The sequence below is a fragment of the Zonotrichia leucophrys genome, chromosome 3, assembly GCF_028769735.1.
Source record: "Zonotrichia leucophrys gambelii isolate GWCS_2022_RI chromosome 3, RI_Zleu_2.0, whole genome shotgun sequence".
Classification (NCBI taxonomy): domain Eukaryota; kingdom Metazoa; phylum Chordata; class Aves; order Passeriformes; family Passerellidae; genus Zonotrichia; species Zonotrichia leucophrys.
Genome location: NC_088172.1, coordinates 113,232,520 through 113,253,427, shown reverse-complemented (window position 1 = coordinate 113,253,427; position 20,908 = coordinate 113,232,520). Strand labels below are relative to the sequence as shown.

Here is a 20,908-nt window from a genome sequence, read left to right as displayed (position 1 = left end):
CCTGCTTTTGCCAAATGAAAACAAAACCATCCTTTTTTTTTCAACTACTTAAAAAAATTTTTTTATAATTAAATTATCATATCTATAATTTGTTTTATAAGTATAGTACTCAAAAGATTATCATTTTAACTATTTCCTATAATATACTAAAAAGATATATACATTTTTACTTGTATTATGCGTAGAATAATTATGTTATTTTAATTTACAATTATTTTTAAAAAATTTTATGTATACCTGCATAATTTGAACACATTTCTTTATTTTTAATTTTTATATTAATCTTTAGCTATTTATGATATATTTATATACTTACACTTCTACCTTTATATTATTTGTATTTATAATTTTTATACTAAAACCCCTGCTTTTGCCAAATGAAAAGCAAAACCATCCTTTATTTTCAACTACTTGAAAAATACTTTTATAATTATAATTATCATATCTATAATTTGTTTTATAAGTATAGTACATCAATTGATATATCTATTTTATATCTATTTCCTATAATATACTAAACAAGATATATACATTATTACTTGTATTATGCGTAGAATCAATTGATGTTATTTTATATTTACAATTATTTAAAAATTTTATGTATACCTGCATATATTTGAAACACATTTCTATATTTATATTTGAGTTGGGTTGTGTCTCTATTTATATTCTCTATTTACATATCTATAAATATACACAATACTCTAATTAAAAAATATCATATCTTATTGTAATATATAATAACTTATGTTACAAGTAAAATTTTAAAAAAAGATCAAATATATAAGAAGAAGAGAGGTTTATTCCCATTTCCACACATCTGTTTTGTTTAAATATAGTTATAAAATTACATTAGAAATCCAATTCCTAAATAAAATTACAATACAAAGAGCATTGAATTCCCACCAATATCTTCGAAAAACATCAAGATACCTCCAACAGCCAAAAATCTGCCAGCCAAAAAACCACAAAACACTCTTTTCAATAACAAATTCTCATCATATCCGAAAAATGGAACCAAGATAAAAGAAAACCCTATAGAAACACGCACAGCAAATTACAACAACTACTAAAAAAAGAAATCAAACCAACCTACTAAACTCCAAACAGTGCCACTGACCCTGAAGGTTACTAAAAAAAAATAAACAAAATTCTACCTCTACACTAACTCAAAGAATAACCAATCCTCTGTAAAAATAACAGCCGAACTACTTAACGAAATAGAAAAAATCTCAAGGACTAAAAACTAAGAAAACAACTACTCAATACTACTTGAAAAGATCCACCACATAAATAACCATATTCCCAAAAATAAAACCGATGAAAAACAATCAAATACATGAAAGAACAACAACAACAAAAAACAATCAAAAAAAAAAAACCAATAACAAAAAAAGCCCCAAAACCGAATAACCTTTCATTTTCAACAAAAATATTATTCCCAACTGAATAAACCCATAGTGTCTCAAGCTCTCAAAATAAAAATAACACCTAGAAACAAACACAAAGACTAAAGACAAACGTAACCATAAACAATGTCTCCCAAATTACCCGCAACCATAAAACATACACTACAATCAAACCAACCAAATAAATAAAAGCCCTGGAAGACGATAAACACACATGCAATTCTCGAGATTAAAAACCCGCTGCTATGAACGACACGACGCTACCTCAAAAGCCCACCGAAACAAACACTACCCGCTCACGCCAATAAAAGCCACCTCAACAGAATTAAAATCCGAACCGCTGCTTCGCGCTACGACCCGTAAAAACCATTGCGCGCCTTTCTAAACATAATACCCCGGCAAAAAAAAACATATCCGACTACAAAACCCAATCCGAAACGAACCTTTATCATCCCCACCGGCACCGAGAACCAGACCACTCAGGAAGAACACGTAGCCCTTAGCGTACCCCCGCTGCAAACCGACACAGCGATGCAATCAATGCCGACAAAGCGCCTCCGAACCGGGCACCGCCCCAGCACGCGAGCAGCCGAAGCCCGCGCTCGCCGCCGGCCCCGGACGGAGCGCGGCTCCCGGCAGGAGCGCGGCTCCTCCGGCGGCTCCTCCGGCACGCGGGGCCGGCGCCGGCCCGGAGAGCCGCGCCCGCTGCCCCTGCCCGGCGGGGCCGGCACCGGGCCCGGGGGTGGCGGCGGCGCCCGAGCCCCGCGCCCGGAGCGGCCGGAGCGGCCGGCACCGCCCGGGCCGCCGCAGCAGCGCCCGCGCCGCCTCTGCCGCCCTTGGCCGGCCCGGCGCGGCTCCCCTCGGCTCGCACCGGCGCGGCTCCGCCACCGCCGCCCTTGGCCGGCCCGGCCGCGCCAAATCCCCCGTGCGCCCCGGCAGCTGCCCGGGCCGTGCCAGCGCCGCTCCCGAGCGGCAACGTTCCGGCCCGGGCCGCGGCCACCACAAGCGCCCTCCGATGCAGCGGCACGGCCCCATTGCAGCCCTGCAAACGCTGCCACAGCTGCAGCTTCCCGCAACCGAACCCCGAAACTGACGCCGCAGGCGGGGCTCGCCTCCCTTCAACAAGGGCAAAGAAGTGTCCTCTCCCCTTCACGTTCGTCCCCTACGAGAGCACAAAAGAAGGGGCGCTCCTCAAATGAAAGCCTTCGACTGATGGCAAAGGGCCATTTCCACCTCCATTCAAAGCCTTGAAAAGGAGGGACACCACGGCTGCCCCCTCCATTTCAACCCTAGGGTGATGAAAATGGGGTGGCTGCCTTCAAACCAAACCCATAACACCACAAGAATACTTTTCCCATTCCCCTTCAAATAGAACGCAGGGATTCCCTGTCACCCCCGGGATACCCCCAACAGCCTGGAAAAGGCAGCTTTTCCTGCAATCAACGCCCTTAAAACCACAAGTGAAGAGGGATCCCCTCAGTTCAAACGCAGACAATAAAAGCAGAGGAGCTGCTTCCTTCTCCTTAATCCCTTTCGTCCTCATAAGCTCCATTTCTGCTCCTGGGGAAGCGGGGAGGGACTGGCAAGATGAAATTGCAAAGGGGAAGGACAAAATTCCCCGCTCCAAACGCACACGGGCTCACCTGTTCGGCTGCTGCTCCCCGGCACAAAGATTCGTCCCTCGGCACCTCCTTTAAGCGATGCTTGGACGTATCCAAGCGCGAATCCGGGTGTTCCCGCCGACCCTGGGAGAAGCTCTCGCAGTCCTTCCGTGAGACAGCGCCGGGAGCGCCCCATAAACCCCTCCACTCAGCAGCTCCATGCAAAAATGTACAGAGGCAAACTCTCCCCCCGTTAAAACCGCCTCGCCCCGGCAAGAGCCACCCCCTCATCATCCTCACAGCTCACACCTGGGCTGCTCCGAGCCCCATCATCCTCACACTCACACCTGGGCTGCTCCGAGCCCCTCATCATCCTCACACTCACACCTGGCGCCGATGCCACTCTCCGACAGCGCCTCTCCCTGTCCAGCACACAGCCCGCTTCTCACAGACACAGAGCAAACAGACATCTGCTACGGGTGTATTTTTATATACACATTTATATATTTGTGATATATTTCCGTACTTAGATTTAGATTTCTATAATATTTATAGTATTTAAAATAAAAACCCTGCCTCTAACCGAAATTTAAAAATACCTTCATTTAAATGGTGTTTAAATATTTATATATACAAATTTTTACAATTATATTCACTTTTTCATTTTTAGTTTATATTGATATATTTATGTATGATATATATAATAACATAGTAATATACTACAATAATACTTATATATTATAACTAGTTCTAATACTTTTGTTTATATTTTATATTTTTATAGCTATCTTTATGTATTTATCATATATTTCTACATTTAGATTTGTATCTTTATATTATTTATAATTATGTTTTTATAATAAAATCCCAGCCTATAAAAAGACAAAAAAACCCCCTTATTTAAACTATATTTAAATATTTTACATTTTTCATATATTTTATCAATGTTTTTTTTACATTTCAGATACAGAAATGTAATTTACTTAGGGTCATTTAATTTTTCCTGCATCTTGGTAATTTTCCATTATCTGCAAAATGATCTGAATTTGCAGCATAATTAATCTGAGATATTTATACCAATCTTCACACTCATAGTTTCAGCCCCACCCACAATAGCTATTTGCATACAGTCCTTTCCATTCTCAATCATTCTTCTTCAGGTTATTCACCAGTCAGAAATGTTTTATTTTGTTCATATTTCGGAGCTGCTTCTAAAAAGAAAACTGGAAGCAGCTCTCCAACTTCTCAAGGGGAAAAAGACAAAGGAAGGGCAGAGGTGGCAACAGACAGTCCCAGGGTCTGAAATCTTGGGAAGCACAGTTTATGTTCCTGGCAGCTAAAACAGTTTAATGTTGGTTGTGCTGCAACCCCTGCGCAGATATTTAAACCTGTGTGATTTACTGTCCAGTATCTTTCTAACTTGTTAGAAGGTTTAATTTAGGATTTGAATTTGGGCCCATTCACTATAAAATCTTGCAAAGGCTGAAGGATTGGGATGGTGACTGCTCTCAGCAAAGGTTATTTGTTCATATATTGTCAAATTTCCCTCAGCTGCAGGCAGGAAAGGCAAAGGTTAGGGCTGGGAAATCTGCAAGCAAGAATTCCTTGTTACTGTTGATTTATTGTGTGTGTGTCAGTGAACCAGGGCTGGGACAAGGAAGTGTCCCTTACAGAGCTGCCACAGGAGCTGTTGTCCCTTGGAGCCATTCTGAAGGTCTGATTCTATCACATTTTGAGGCTACATCCAGAGTTCAGTTAGTAGCTGGGTCTCACTCAGGTGCAAGCAGCCAGGGGAGGGTCCTTACCTGTGCAGCCCAAGGCCCCTGCTCAGCCTGGCTGCAGCTGCTGCTGGCACAGACTGGCACTGGGGCAGCTGTTCCAGGGCACTGGAAATCACTGACGACTGGAGGTGGTGGTGGCACAAGGCATGTAGGAACCTGTGGACAGGTGTCCAAACAGAAAGTTTGTAACAACACCCTAAATCTGACCTTCTGTCACGCAGGAATTTCTTAGGATTTGCTGGGTTTTCTCATGTGGTCAGTAAGGCAAAGGTAAAGGAAGGTCAAAGCAGGGGCATTAAAAATCCTGATGGTGCTGAGTGAGAGGTGGGGAGGAGCTGCCATCCTGCCTGGAGCAGCATCCAGCTCTGCAGGCACTGCCACATTCCCCTGGAGGCGTGAGCAGGGCTGGGAAGGGGGCAGAGCCCAACACCACCTCGCACTGCCAGCTTTGGCCAGTGCCACGCCTGATCCTGATCCTGATCCTGATCCAGTACAGCACGGATTGCTCGGGAAGGGAGGAGCTCTGCATCATCCAGAGAGGCACCTGGATCAGGGCATCCCACCCCCGGGAGAGCTGGAGCACATCTCACACACAGGAGATGGAGCACATCTCACCCCCGGGAGAGCTGGAGCACATCTCACCCACAGGAGATGGAGCACATCTCACCCACAGGAGATGGAGCACATCTCACCCCCGGGAGGGCTGGAGCACATCTCACCCACAGGAGGGATGGAGCACATCTCACCCCGGAGAGTGGAGCATTCATCCGGAATGAGCAATCTCACCCACAGGAGGGATGGAGCACATCTCACCCCTGGGAGAGCTCATCTGCTGCTTATTAACTGGTGAAATGACTCAAACAGGACAAGCTGTCTCATAGCACCTTGGTTTGGTGCCACAAGATGAACGCTCCAGGCTGACAATGAACACCTCACTGTGGGAGTGAGACCTGGAAAGAGAAGCTGGATTTCTCACTGACAGGCACCTCACTTTAATGTAAAAGCTACAAAAGTCACACCAAACTTTCCCAAAGCAGAAATGTTCTGCTCATCCCCTGTAAATGTGTGGAGTTTCTCTCCAGAGCAGCGAGCCTGCATTGCAGTTACTCCTCTGGACAGTGAGTGAAAGGACTCTGGCTACAACAATGCCATTTGGCGCCAAATTCCACTTGACCCCTAATCAATACTCTTTCTTTTGCTAGCTTTAAAATACGTAGATTACAAAAAAGTGATATGCACTTTTCTGTAATCTAGTAGTAGTTCTTCCTTGTTTATACTGTATAGTAAAGACCTTTGTCTGTTATCTCCTGTCTGTTCAATAAATAACTGACTTTATGAATTGCCTTGATTCACCATCCTTAGAACTTGTGGGCCAGAGTGCTTTCTTAAATTTAAGAGGCTGCCAAAAATCTGAGGCTAAGGCAGGGCTTGCCTGAAGCTCCCACTTGTTTCATGGCATTTTTGGCATAGTTGAAGACAGGATGGCAAACAATTTAGAGAAACAGACAAAAGGCTTGGCAGATTACCTACAAAGGCACAGTTTTCATATTGAAACTGATGAGCTTTGGCCAGTAGATAACTGGTACAAGTGGGAGAAAATGTAGGAGAAAATAGATGAAAAATGGGGACTGCTGAAAAATAAAAGGGAGAAAGTACTATTTGTAATGCACTGGCACTATGTTTAAAGTTTGCACGGTAATGGAGGGAACAGATGATAAAATGGTAATTTGAGAAATGAAATAAAGGAAATAAATTGAATTGGTATTGTAAAATTGTCTCTACGATACCAAAATGACAAATTGAAACAAGAGTTAAAAGAATCCAAGGGAAAGACAAAAACCTGGGATGAAAATTTGAAGTTGACAATACTAAAAAAAAGAACCAGAGATGATCATATCCCAGGAGATGGATTTCGGAATGTTTTATGGAATTGTCTGAGTGGCTCTTACCTCTTATATTTACATGGTCTGTTCATGACAGGTCCAGCCTCTGCTTCAACTTAGTGCCACTCTAAGCCCTCAGTCTGCAGGGAAATCAATGTTTTGGGAAGTTCTTACAGCTCTATTTAGTGCTTAAGGGTTAGGTTGATTTTCTGGGAACAGGCTGTCCGACCAGACCTGTTTCCTTCCCTCTCCCTCTCAGAGTGTCCCTTGGGAAGCTGAAGTGAGACAGGACCTGTAAAATGTGACTGTCTGTGCCCTCCAGAGGCTGGACCGTTTGCTAGCAGTGCTGATGGAGTGTGAGGTGCTGAAGACTGAAAAGCCCTTCTTCTCCCCTGAATCCCAGGACACTGTGCCCACAGGAGCTCCTCTCTTGGTGGCACTTTAGGGATGCTCCCCAGGGCAGCAGTGATGGGTCAGCAAGGGCACAGTCAGGACTCACTGACACAGCTGGAGGTGTTGGGACGAGGTCACCCCTGGGCTACAGTCACAGGTTAGGGCAGAGTGGTTCCTTGGGAACATTCCCATAGGACCATACACAGAATTGTTCCTTGGGAACATTCCCATAGGACCATACACAGAATTGTTCCTTGGGAACACTCCCATAGGACCATACACAGAATTGTTCCTTGGGAACACTCCCATAGGACCATACACAGAATTGTTCCTTGGGAACACTCCATATGATCATACACAGAATTGTTCCTCGGGAACATTCCCATAGGACCATACACAGAATTCCACGAGAGACACAGTGGCCACAGTTCAGAACTTGGTGAAATTGTAGTAAATTTGAAGGGTTTATCCACTAAGGGAAGCAGTGATTTATTAATTAAAGCAGAGTGGTTATTCCACACTAGCCATTTGGGATTGGTGCTAGCCAACCTGTGCCAGACTTGCACTCAGAGACCTACCCAGTGAGGCCACCCCTTTGTGTGGAGAAGAAAACCCCAGAGGTTCAGGGTCCAGACTGCTAAACTGCAAGTGCCTACCATGAAAAGTAAGTATTAGCCAGTCTCTAAGCACTTGTGTGTATTCCAGGTCAGCACCCATCTATGGAAATGCCTCTGGCTTTAAGTAACCTAGGGATAGATGCAGCCAGTACATAACCCTGTGCACTTCTGTTCTCAGCCAAATCAAGCCAGAGACTTTTTATTACTTTCATGGGAACTTTCTTTGCTCAGGATTTTCCTGGGAGGAATCTGTACCACGTCTGTACAATGTAATGAATAAGCATTTGCTGCACATCCGTACAGATGGGCTGCAAGGACAGGGAAAAAAATCTCACTTTAGAACAGTGCTTAAAATGAAATTCCCTTCTGTTATTATCACACATTTGTTAGTACATAAAATATATTTAACAGAAACCAAACCATCAAACAGTAAGTAGATTGATAAAGTTCAGTACAGCATCACTTGTGCCCTGGCTGCAGCAGACACCTGGCTGCACACGTGAATGGAACACGTTCTGGGGACCAGTTAGTGCTGCAGATACTAATGCTGCCTGCCAGAGCTCACAATCTAAGCTCTCAACAGACAGATCTGAAGAATCTGGAGGAAGAGAAACTGCTATCTGATTCCCTCAGCTTCAGGAAGCCACAGTGCAGATGGCAAACTGTGCAGTCAGTTGGCTCCAACATCTTTAACTCACATGACCAACAGTTACTGCAGAAAGAGAAATAAAAATCTATCAGAGGAAGCAAGTTCACAAATAAAAGTCTTCACTCATGGCTCCATGCAAGTTTCTTTATGCTGTTCCTTCCAAATCTTCTGTTTGTGAAGGTCTCATTCATTCAGGTTGCTTTTCCTCTGGCATTTCATCCGCATGTCTTGCATGAAGTTTCTGAAGGCTGGTTCTTCATGACTCTCCTCAGCCACTGGGGGAAGAAATGACAGTTCAGCACTATTCTACCTGTTACTGACAAAAGGGAGTCAGGATAGTCAGAATAACACAAAACATCTGTTGGATCTTCAACTACACTACAGGGCAAAGGCAAGAAGTGATCCGAAACACCAACGGAACAGGAAAAGAATGAAGATTAAGTCTGTGAGCTATAGAAGAGAAAAATCACCCTGTAAGAACTTAGAAGATTGCTCCAAGACCATAGTCACAGCAAAAGCCACAGCCAGGGCAGAAACGGTAAGGTGAAGGAGATGATAGAACAGCTGGGCATCAATCAGATTCAGAGGTCACTGCATGCCTCAAGCCTAACGAGCTCTCTGGTTTATGTGTGCCATACACCTATTAATTACTTACACAGAAAACTTACAATTGAACTCTCCCAGAGGCTGGAGAGTGATAGCACTGACCAAACACTGCAGCTGGGTTTCTGCTATGGATTCTGACACGTGTATTTATGTGACTGAGTGTGTACTTGCTCTCTAGATTCTCTTTACAGTCCACCCAGGTAATGAAATGCAGAGGGCATTTCCTAACTGGATGGGGAGTTTCAGGCCTCATTCCCTTACCTTCATGGTCAATGTCGTCGGTATCACTGTCCCTCTCTTCTTCCTCTTCATCGAGAGTTCCTCGTGTGAGGATTAGCTCAGAGGGACCCATTGCAGAAGCATCACCAGATCCTTGAGGGGAAAAGAAATGGTTGTACACAAACCAGCTTGCTAAAGGTAAGGTATTGTTAACAGTGACAACTTTTATCTGCACATAAACACAACAATTAACGCCTACTCTGGGTCATGGATCCCAAAGACAAAGGACAGACTCCTCAGCAGATACCTGTAAGGAACAATGCGGCCAACAGCACAGCTCTCCCATATTCTAATCTGTTTCATCTCTTCTAAAGCCCCTCATTATTTTTACTGTCTGTTGCTTTAGCTGCACAGCAGGGTTTCCTGCACGCCTGTGACTGACAGGAATAACTAAACTCTTCAGAAAACTCCTGCAGTGAACTGGATCTTCCTGGTGAGGTACCTGCCAGGGCGCTGCTCTGCATGCACACACTGCCCATGTCCTTCCACAAGTGCTCCAGCTGCTCTTTCTTCTGTTTCTCCTGAGCTTCTTCCTGTAGATCAAGTGTTACATGTGGATTCTGAGAACATTTTAAATATCAGCAGGAAAATAACCTCCCACAAAGCCAGCATCTGCCCCCCAGCCAGAGTGCAAGTCACTGAGCAGATCTCACATCACAACTAAGGTTACACAGACAGCAACCTCCAGTATGGCAGACTTGTAGAACATTTTCAGAAACATCAGGAAGCCAAACTCAGTGCAGCTGTGCCTGCAGAGAACTGTCCTTTGGACAGCCAGGACTCAAATGAGCAGAGCTATTGATTCTGACACTGCAGATCAGTCTCTGTTACTGTTTAAGTCAAACCAGTATGTTATGAACAAAAATTCGGTCAATTTTTTTTTTTTTTTTTTTGTGAGAAAAAGTTACAAAAAGGCAGCCAGATCTGTCTCTGCCAGGGTTCTGTGTGCTTTGTTATTGTAATCACGGGTCATTGTAGCTTATCACCCCTTTTGTATTAGTAACGGCCCTGGCTGGGGTGGGGTGATGGCCCTTCCCCGAGGCTGTGTTCTCTTCCCAGCATAGGGAAGACACCTGAGAGGGTGGGGGGGGGTTATGCAAAGTGACTCCAAGACCAGCATGCTTTTGGGACCCCGACTCCAAAATGCAACGAGAAAACCCTAAAAACAACGAGCCACCTAAGAGTTGAGAGACTAAAGTGATGTCCAGAAGTGCTGAGCCTGCAGAGATGCGGAGTCCCTCTCGCCCTGACCATGAGAGTTGTCCCCGGCGGAGAGACCAAGCCGGATAAGCGAGAAGGGGCAACATCTGACAGGGACCTCACGCCCTAAGGCTCCCATGAGGACTGGATCCCCGGCTCTGCCCCTCGTGGACGGAGCTGCGCATATCCTCCTCCTCTGAGTCGCCCTGGGAGACGCGACGGGGACTGCAGCCCTGCCGAGCTGCCCAATCCTGAGCTGATCACTTTTAATAAAGGCATTATAAAGGAGAAGAAGTCTCCTGGCCCTGTTTATTTCACAGTACACTTCACTGGCACAGGAAGATACAAGGACAGCCTCGACAAATCACTTGAGAATTTATTTTCAAGAACTCTCTATCCTTCTGAATGGAAAATACAAAACTATTTCCCAACAATTTTCTCACAATTATCTTAAATACTAGCACTAAAGCAGCAAACAGTATGTGAAATAAACAGGGCCAGCACCCAGCTAGGTTTTTTACTAATACAAAAGAGGAGATAAGCCTTAACGACCCGGTATTACAATAACAAAGCACTAAGAATCCTGGCAGAGCCTGAGACCTGGCTGGTCTCTGCAACTCTTTCTCACAAAAAACATTAACTGAATTTTTGTTCATAACAGTATGTGTTTTATAAAACATCTTTATTCTTGTAAACATATGCTCCACCATATCTAGGGAAAAAAAGCAGAGAGCAGACTTCTTCAGGACAGGGGCTTTTCCCACACTGAGTATGACTAGTAAATGAAATGTTAGACACACTCAACATAAAGGCACTTGTGTGCATTAAAGTGACCTCAAGACACTGTCCAGGCACACAACAGCCAAAACCACTTACCAGTGTTTTTCTCAGGCGTTCATATTCTGGACGATACTCTCTGAAAAGATAAAGTGCATTCTGAATCAACACATGATTTATATTAAATAAGGATCATCTCAGAGGCTGCCTTCTACCCCAAAAAAAGTTTTCTCGAGGCTTTCATGTTTGAGAGACATTTCAGAAGGACTAACTGTACTTTTTACCCAGATTTGGATTCTGAAACCAATGGATGCAAAATAAGTGAACATACTTCACTGAAACAGCAAGAGTTCAAACCTTGATCGCTGTACAGAATTAGAGAAAAAAATATTCCTTCACATATTTAACGGCACAGATAGCTTTTGCTTTTTCACTGAACAGCAAACACAAAAATTCACCTCTGAATAGTTCCTTTACACTGCCACTTTCTATGCTGATGCTTGAAATTTATCAGAAACCCTAAACTACCTTGGCTAAGGAAGGTGCAGAGTCCTTCAAACGAAAGGAGCTGCAGATCAGCACCTTCAGGAAGTGTTCACTGAAGTGCTCTCCTTCAAACCAAAGGAGCTGCAGATCAGACCCTTCAGGAAGTGTTCATGGGCTGACTATGGCCTTACCGCTCGTATTCATCCACAGCTTTAGAAAGCTGGGTAAAAAACTCCTCCAGTCCTGTGCCGAGCACTGCAGAAACACCGACCACCTGCAAGAGAAACCACACACAACTACAGAAACTGAACCATTCTAACAAAAAACCACAAAAACTAACAAATGATTACCAGTCTAAACCCAACAATAGCCATTTAATCATGAGAGTGGCACAAGAATGTGCAGTACCACTTCTGCTTCTCTCCATCCTGCTTTCAAACTCCTTGCCCGTTTGCTGCTCATGTTTGTTGCCTCTGTCTTTTGGATGCTGCTGGTTTTCTGTTTGGTGAGTTGTTGCAGTATTTTTGGGGGGTGTTTCTTTGGGGAAGGGGGTTTGGTTTTTTTGACAAGTTGGGTATTTCAAGAGAAAGTCAGGTCTTTCTGTCACTTACTTGTCGACTGTTAATAATCCAATCTGCACCTAGGGTTATAAGTAGTTAGTGTGTATCAGTGTACTAGAAGTAGCAAAATCAACAACTGACCCATATAATACTTTGTATTTAGCCACATCACACTTGGCCACGCAGTCCAACGCCAGAGTGTGGGGTGGAGAATTCAATCAGTTACTGCAGTAATACATTGAACATGCACATCCCCTTCCTAACTTGGGCTTGTCTATCATTACACATCTGGCCATTTGTTCTGTCTGTGGTAAATCAATTATCTAAAACTACATTTCATTAGCACTATTACTAGCCAGAATCAACCATCTTCTAACAAAAATTCTTCCTCTTTTTTGAAAGCAAGACAGTCTCATCTACTCCCTAACAAATGGAAGACTTTTTGCAATACAGCCTTGCACTTGGTCATTAATACAGCAAACGTCAGACAGCTCTCCAAAGGAGTTAAAGTATTACTATGTGCTGACATATGTTAATATTTCTACTTCCCCTGCACTGAAGTACAAGCTGCAGTCTATGCTACAATCATCACATGACCTGCTCTCCAGTCATGCAGAGAAATAGGACCTAATTAACAAATAAGTACTTTATAATAACAAACTTAATAATAACAAACAGAGTACTTTAAATCTGTATATGGCACCACTACAATCCTCTCTGAAATTCTGTATTTTGTTCCACATAGAACATGTACATTACATCTGGCTACATTATTATTATTATTATTATTATTATTATTATTATTATTATCATCATCATCATCTTCTTTGTGAATGGAATCACTTATTTTCATTGTCTTTCTTTTAACACCCATGAAGGCAAGAAAGCTTGCTTTTTCGTTAGTAAAAGCTAATGACAAACACAATTAGCTGAAACCTTTTGCACAGACTATGGGAACAGTAACAGCTTCTGATGCACAGGGTTTCCTGAGGAACTGGATTCCTTTGTCTTCTCAAAACCTGGTTAAGTGAGAAGAAAACCCCAACTTCTTTTTGGCCAAGCAAATATGGGGGTGCAGGGGGGAAAGGGTGTTTGTTTGGGTTTGAGATTCTTTCCATTCTTCCTGTGTACTAAAAGGCACCACTGCACGAGACACTTTCTAAACAAGGAAAATTACCTCAGACAGGAAATGCTGCAACAAAGAATGCTGCCTCTCACCAGCCTATCTTGGCTTTCTTCTCATGATTAATCACAATATTGAATTATTCAGAGCTGCCACTCAGCGTGACAAGTTACTGCAGTAACTGTGTTCAAATCAATAAATCCTAACATGGCTCATCAACAGACTTCAGTTCTAAAGGGCAGTGCAAAGACCCTTTGCAGAAGGACAGAATGGGTGGGATTGGGTGACACCTCTGGTGATAATCTAGTCCAACTTCTCTGCCCAAAACCAGAATTCATTAGAACAGGTTGCCACATAACTTGGTCTGTCTCCAAGGCTGGAGACTTCACAATTTCTCTGCACTGTCTGTTCCAGTGCTCAATCAGTAAAAATGAAGTAATTTTTTTTGTCCTCTGCTCAAACACAGTTTCCTGTATTTCACTTTGTGTCTATTGCCTCTTTTCCTTTCCCTGAGCAGCAGTGAACAGTCTGCCTTTTGACTTCCTCACACTCTACTCCCACCCTACATCAAAAACATTATTCTTGAGCTTTCTCATCTCCAGGCTTTGATGAGAGGTAATAAACAAAACCAAGATTCTTACCTTCAGTGAGCTGTAAAATTCATCCAATACTAAACTCATGGAACGAGTCAGGTTACTGACATAGGAGGTCTCTTGGTTCAGGGCATCCTGAAAAGTCTCAAAGTCCTGCATCCATTCTACTGCAAAACTGTGGTCGATTATGTCAGTCTGGAAGGAGAAGGGAAAATGTTCACCAGTAATAATCTTAGCCATAGGCTGTTAAGGGACAAATATTAAAAAAGTCCATGTTAAGCTTATTTTCAAAATGTTAATATTTTCAAAATATTCAGCTCTGGTCTGGAGTTTTGCAAGTTCTGTTTTTATCAAATCAACTACATGAATATCTGGAGAGAAGACAAACGACTGCTCAGGTTTAAGAAGGCAATGACTGTTTAAGGGAACAATCACAGATCTAAAGCCTTCTACGACTTACTGCAAAGGAGCATTCAAACACTGCACATTCTACAATAAAGCTTACAGCATAAATGGCAGACTGTATGATTGAGGCCAGGCACGAGCAGCCCCCACTGAAATCCCAAGTTTTCCTGTAAATGGCACACTGTATGATTGAGGCCAAGCAGGAGCAGCCCCACTGAAATCCCAAGCAGCAGCACCCACACCAACAACCTACCGGGATCCTTTCAATATCTGAAATGATTATGTTTGATTATGTTTTGAGCCGTTAAACTCAGAAGCACTCCTTGAAGAGTGCCCTACATGGCAGTGGATGTGTATCTCTAGATTGGCTTCTGCCTCCCAGCAAACACTGGATCAAACAAACGCCTTCTGCTGAGTTTTGCCTGGTGCAGTACGTGGGACTCCTTCCTCAAACCACGCAGGGCTTACACCACTCCCATGTGGGTCACCAGCCTGCTGCTAACAGTAACAAAGCCAAATTCCATGTGGAAAGAGGGTGGGTAAGGGCAGACTCTCTCATCTCCTCCCTCTTACCTTGCAGGGTTAAGTGTCCCTATAGCCCAGGCTTGAGGTCCCAAACGTGCTTCAAAGTGATGGTGCTCTGTTTTGGGTGCAACTGCCCATCCCTGGTTATACTTGTGCCTCTCTTAGATGTGGTTGTCAGTCTGCAGCCCCCTCCCAGTCTCTCTTTTCTAGAAAAACCCATTATTGTGGTAAAACAAAGACACCACACCAAAGAAGCTGAGCAGACCAATGTCCCACTAGGAAATGGAAATCAGAGCTTTGACTTACTTTGTTCATAACCACGATGAAAGGTAGCTTTGTCTTGTACAGGATACTGGGCAGGGAGACACAAAATGAAAGTTTAACATCAATTTAAAACCCACTAGAATAGAAAGCATGTTAAGCATAAGGCAGACAAGAGTTATGCAAGACAATACATTTGACATCAAAAGAAAATTATTTTCCTCTGCAGCAATCAGAATGTGATTTTCACCCAGGTCCTCCTTACAATCTTTGAACAAATATGCTTCCCCAAGATGTAAGCACACATCTGTGAGGCAGAAAACCTCTGACACACACAGCTGATTTTGGTTACCATTTTCTATGTCTCTCAGATCCCAGTTTTTAATTACATTTGCATTTTGCATTTGACTCAGACCTCAGGTTCTGAGAGATCGTGAACTGAGCAATGAATTCAAATAACACAGGACATCTAAAAAGAAAAACTACGTCAACACAAGAGCTCACACACTTATTGCACTGTATACGTGTTCACCTTTTGCTCAAACTAACGTTAGAAAATGCAGCATGCAGCAAGGCATATTTTGCACACTATTATAGTGACACAGCTCCTGATCTTGATACAAAGATTGCAAGGGTTTTTGAAAACCTTTTACCAACATCTACCATGAATTATGACAGCTCTAGTTATGCTGATCATTCTATAGGTATTTAGTCCCTGATTTAACATGAAAGAAAAGAGATATATTAATGTATGAGAAAGAATACAATAAACCAAGATCTCGTTGCTATGCTGAACTCAAAACAAATCTTGAAAAATCTCTTGAAGTATCAATAACATTAAAAAACAGAATAAGAAAATATGTGTTTACAAGAAGAAACTTAAGCTAGACTATCTCGGTACATCTTAGATAAATGTGTTTATAAGCAACAGGCAATGTTAAACTTTTGTAACCAGCATTCACCACACCGAGGTCTCACAGATTATTTAATGCCTTCAGCGGGAGTTTTGAGCCAATGACCTCCATATGTCCATTGGCACCTAATTTACTCTGCTTTTTCAATGAGAAAATCACAAAGAGAATAACCAAGGCAGTAGATGGAGTGGATCTGAGACACCCTGGCCTGCACCAGGAGCAGCATGGGCAGCAGGGTGAGTAAGGTGAGTCTCCCTTTTCCCTCTGTTCTCATCCCACCTGGAGCTCTGCATCCAGCTCTGGAAACCAGGGTACAACGAAGACATGGAGCAGTACCGTGGGCCTACAGGAGGCCATGGAAACCATCAGAGCACTCTCCTATGCAGGCAGGCCAGAGAGTTGGGATTGTTCAGCCTGGGAAAGGCTTCAGGGAAGCTTTATTGCAGCTTTGCAGTATACAAAGAGGTTTATAAGAAAAATGGAGACTGAGTCTTTACCAAGGCTTCTGGGGACAGGACAAGGGATGATGATTTTAAGCTGAAAGAGACACACTGACAAAATTTTTCATTATGACAGCAGAGAGATATTGGAGCACACTGCACAGGAAGCTGTGGTTCCCCATGCCTGGAAGTGTCCAGGGCCAGGCTGGATGGACCAACGTGGTCCAGTGGATGGTGTCCCTGCCCATGGAAGAGAGCATGGACTAGATGGCCTTTGAAGGTCCCTTTAAACCCAAACTATTTCATGATTCCCCTCAAAAGTAACTATTAAAGAGAGACAGCAATTGAAGCAGATGGGCTGCATTTCCAGCCTTTCTTACCTGCAGGCATAGAGCATGTTGGACATGAAGGTGATGGGGTTGGTACTGCGAGAGGTGTCCATCACATAGACAACAACTGAAGGGAAAGAGGAGGCCTGGGAACACCAAGTCAGAGACAGTTTGATTAGAAACTCACTGCTCAACAGCCAGGTCATTCACACAGCTTCACTGTCCAGCCATGCCAAAAGCACTTACCAAAGCCTCTGTTATGATGGTTCCTGATGCTGACCAAGTGAATACCTCAATTTGCCCTGGTGTGTCAATAATAACATACCTGGTAAGAAGTTACCCCCAAACAACAATAAGGAAAAATTAGTTAAGCACAAGGTCCTGTTCTGACTAGATTATTACCAGCATACAATAGCAACTGACATGATTATTCTATAACAGATGAGAAAAGCTTCTCCCAAACACTAATGAGATTTATGGGCATGCCTGAAAATCTCCTGTGTGAATTTTGTAACTAAGAAGCATGCAATCTCATGAGTTGAAGGCATCAATTTGCCAGAGAGTTAGTAGTGCAAAATCTTAAAAAAAATAATAAATTGCTGCCTATTTGAACAGTGTGTGAGAGAAAACAATAGTCTAATGGAAGACAAGAAAGGCAGGACTGTGATAAGCAGGCTTTATTTTTATGTATGTAAAGAAAATCTGGTTTATCCATTCTATGCCCTATTCCACATAAAATTTATAACAAGGCTGAGAAAACCAACTAGAAAGCATTCAGAGAAGCTTTTTAGAATTTTGCAATTTTCCCACAATGATACCAGAAAAGCACAACTCAGTAGAATGTACTCACTTAGATGCATTTTGCCTTTTTTCAATAAACTTCATCACCTGATTGAAAAAGCAGAAGTATATTTTGTATTTCACAACAGGAAACTTTCATCTTCATTTCACAGCAGAAACTACATTAACTGGCACAGCTGCAGGTGAATATCAAAAGGTTAAAGTCTTTATGCTTTTCAGAGTGTGAAAATGCCTTAATAAGGAGGGGTGAAAAATGCTCAGATCCTGCATATGCCAAAGACAATCTTGATTTTGTGTGTGTTCTAGTACCTGACTAAAGGCAGTTGTTCTGTGCCTCTTCACCAGGAGATCATCTCAGTATCTGACACCAGCCCCCAGCCCAGAGCTGATTCAGTGGTATGATTTAGGAGGGCTGTTTTATCAAATGGCCCCAGGAAAATTTAATGGGTTTCCAGAAGTGAGCTGCCCTACTCCTAAACCAGAGCATCCACATGAAAGATTTTATAGGAAACATGCTGCAACAATAGTCCTATACAAACACCGAAGGATGTTCTGGACCTGTGGCCTCTTCATTTTACTTTAAAACAAGCTGAAATCCTGAAATCTCTCATATGAAAGCTAATGTGCTCTGACAGCATTGTAGAACACAGAGTTCAAACCTTGAGAATAACTGCCCAGAAATATGAGAAAGCTCACCAAACACTGTGCAGTGCCCCTGAGACTGGACACACACAAAACCTCCACATCCAGCACACATCATGGAGTAGCACACAGAAACCACCTCGTACCTGGTCAAACCTTGTGGCAAAGAGATTGAGAGAGGTCACTATGCCGCCGTTTGGGCCCAGCCCATATCTGATGCTCCATTCAGGAAAGCAGAGGGTTACAGTTACACAGAGCCCAGAGATCATCTTTGTCACCTCTGACAACAGATGCACTCTGGATACCTTGAGATTGAGGGACAACATCCCCCATAAACGATTAATACACGTCTGTAAGTCACTCAGCAGGGAAACAAATGCTCTCTTACCCAAACACGTGCCATTGGCAGAAGGAAGAGGGGCTGCGTGGCTGCTCCTTGCCATTTGTGCTTTAACTGCACAAGAACCAGCAGTGACTCATAACACACTGTTTTCTCCATCACTGCTCTCAACATCCACACATCCTCCTCAGGCCCTTATTAACAAGGCACAGCAACTCCAGTGTTGGATAACAGATGCAGTGAAGCAAATAATGCACTTACATATTAATTTGAAACTTATATTTAGGATGTTCTGCTGCTAACCCCAAATCAAACAACAGCCAAAATCAAGAATCCTATCCCCCTTTATTCTTGTCTAAAATATTAAATTTAAGAGTCATACTTGCAAGTCAAAACTAAAGACTGTGTATTGTCTCCATCTGCACAAGCTACTGCATAAGAGACCAAGGATCTCCACAGCCCTCTGGAAGTGCAGCCACTTCAGCACAATGTTACTGCACTACAGTCAGCAGCACTGTGAGCAAGAGCAAACACTCCCATGTCTCTGAGATTCAGAGAAACAACACTGCTTTGGTTATGGCCAAATGGAGAAATCTCTTTCTCCATCTACTACAGGCAAGTAGGAATTTCCATATTTGTTTATGACAAATAAAATTAGACTAGTTAAAATATGGGGAAAAGGCTGATGGCTTCCCCAAAAACAAAAAAACAAAATAAAACAAAACAAAAGGGCAGAGTCCCTCTTGCTTGTAAAAATTTGCTGTTAGGCAAAATCATTTTTAGCACAGGAGAAAATCACCTAAGTGCCAAATCTTGTAGAACTCACATCCCTAATACCACATGCAAGAAACACACAGTCAAAGCCTCTTGATCTTCATGCAACACTCTGCATCACTGCAATCCCCCCGAAACACTTCCTGCCCCTTTACCACAGTGTTCATGCAGAAGATTATTTTCAAAAACCTGAAATTTCAAATATCATTATTCAGACAAAAAAAAGGATACTGCTTCATGACCTCTTTGTACTTCACGGTGTCCCTGATATCTAGGGGAGAAAGAAAGACATATAAGCAGTTTTCCACCCCCCAGCTGGTCACCATCAGCTAACAAAGTACATCCACCACAGCTCTATCTGTGTTCCTGGAGATCCAGCACTGGAACAGACACTCCAGCCATTCCTCTGACAGCAGTAAAACAACTCGTGCACCCAGTGTCTTGCTTATCTTTGGGAAGGCTGACGGGCATCCTTCACAGAGGGTAGGAGACAGGATTGTCACAAAACTAAGGACTGGTATGTTCTTTGGAACAGCTAAAAGTAAGATCTGTTCCTACTGCTAAAATGTTTTCTCTAAAATTCATGTCTTTTAAAGTGCTCTAAAGCTCTTTGTTGACAGCATATTTGTATGTAGGGAACCAGATCAAATCTGCTAATCCTTTCATTACTGACAAAAAAAAAGCCTCCAGAACCCAAACATCTTCAGTCACACCAGATGACACAAAAAACGTACAAACGCATTGGAAGAATAGCTTTGGTTCTAAAAATACCCATATTAACCACTGCTTGGAGAAAAGACCTAAAATTTTAACAAATAGTCCTCATGTCCTTTTGTTAGACCTTGGGCTCTCTTAAGGGAACGCAAGCAGCCCAGCTTGTATTCTCTCACGTATTCGCTCCCGGAACACATGAATGACTCCCCGCGAACGGGTTCGGGCTCTGTTGAAGGCCCCGCTCCCTCCCGGCGGATCCCCGGTCCCGCGGCGCTCACCGATGTTGGCGGGGAAGGGCAGGCTGTGCACGGCAGGGTCCAGGTTGATCACGTACGGAGGGCAGCGCTGCCCGTGCAGGTGGGCGGCCAGGCGCTGCGGAGACACGGGGAGGCGTCAGCGCCGCCGGGCACGGGCAGCTCCGGGGACACGGCCAGCCCCGCCGGGCACGGGCAGATGCGGGGGAACGGGGAGGCGTCAGCCACGCCGGGCACGGGCAGCCCCCCACGGGCAGCCGACGACTCCCCGCGACCCCTCGCGACCCCCGCCGCCTCTCACCTGCACGAAGGTGGTTTTTCCGGAGCCGGCCATGCCCAGCACCAGCACGCACACCGGAGCGGCTCCCACCGGAGCTCCCGCCGCCGCGGCCATGTTCCCAGAGCCCCCTTGTCCTTCCGGGGCGGGCGCAGCCGCGGCCCCGACGTGACGCGCGCGGGCCCGGTTGTGGCCCCGCTGCCGCCCGGACGCTCCGCGGGCCCGTGCGGCCTCCCGGCGCTGCTCGGCCTGGCACGGCCCCGGGCGCGCCACAC

General features: G+C 44.0%; 1 protein-coding gene across 1 annotated transcript; it reads right to left on the bottom strand.

Moving 5' to 3' along the window:
• Nucleotides 1-7,867: 7,867 nt before the first annotated feature.
• On the bottom strand, nt 7,868-20,902 carry GPN1 (GPN-loop GTPase 1). Its single transcript, XM_064710071.1, has 14 exons — nt 20,658-20,902; nt 20,381-20,474; nt 19,620-19,659; nt 18,421-18,487; nt 17,682-17,719; nt 17,078-17,156; nt 16,883-16,977; nt 15,194-15,239; nt 14,006-14,152; nt 11,873-11,955; nt 11,295-11,334; nt 9,661-9,751; nt 9,201-9,311; nt 7,868-8,608 (listed from the first exon to the last, which is right to left on the bottom strand). Exons 1-14 carry the CDS (start codon nt 20,748-20,750, stop codon nt 8,517-8,519), a joined length of 1,116 nt encoding a protein of 371 aa, XP_064566141.1. The 5' UTR covers nt 20,751-20,902; the 3' UTR covers nt 7,868-8,516.
• Nucleotides 20,903-20,908: the final 6 nt, after the last annotated feature.

Excerpts from the sequence above, each read along its gene's own strand:
- GPN1 (XM_064710071.1), bottom strand. The coding sequence starts at position 20,750 with ATGGCCGCGGCGGCGGGAGCTCCGGTGGGAGCCGCTCCGGTGTGCGTG. Across the intron at positions 20,475-20,657 it reads GAAAAACCACCTTCGTGCAG|CGCCTGGCCGCCCACCTGCA; the intron begins GTGAGAGGCGGC and ends GTGTCTCCGCAG. Across the intron at positions 9,752-11,294 it reads AACGCCTGAGAAAAACACTG|GAAGAAGCTCAGGAGAAACA; the intron begins GTAAGTGGTTTT and ends CTTGATCTACAG.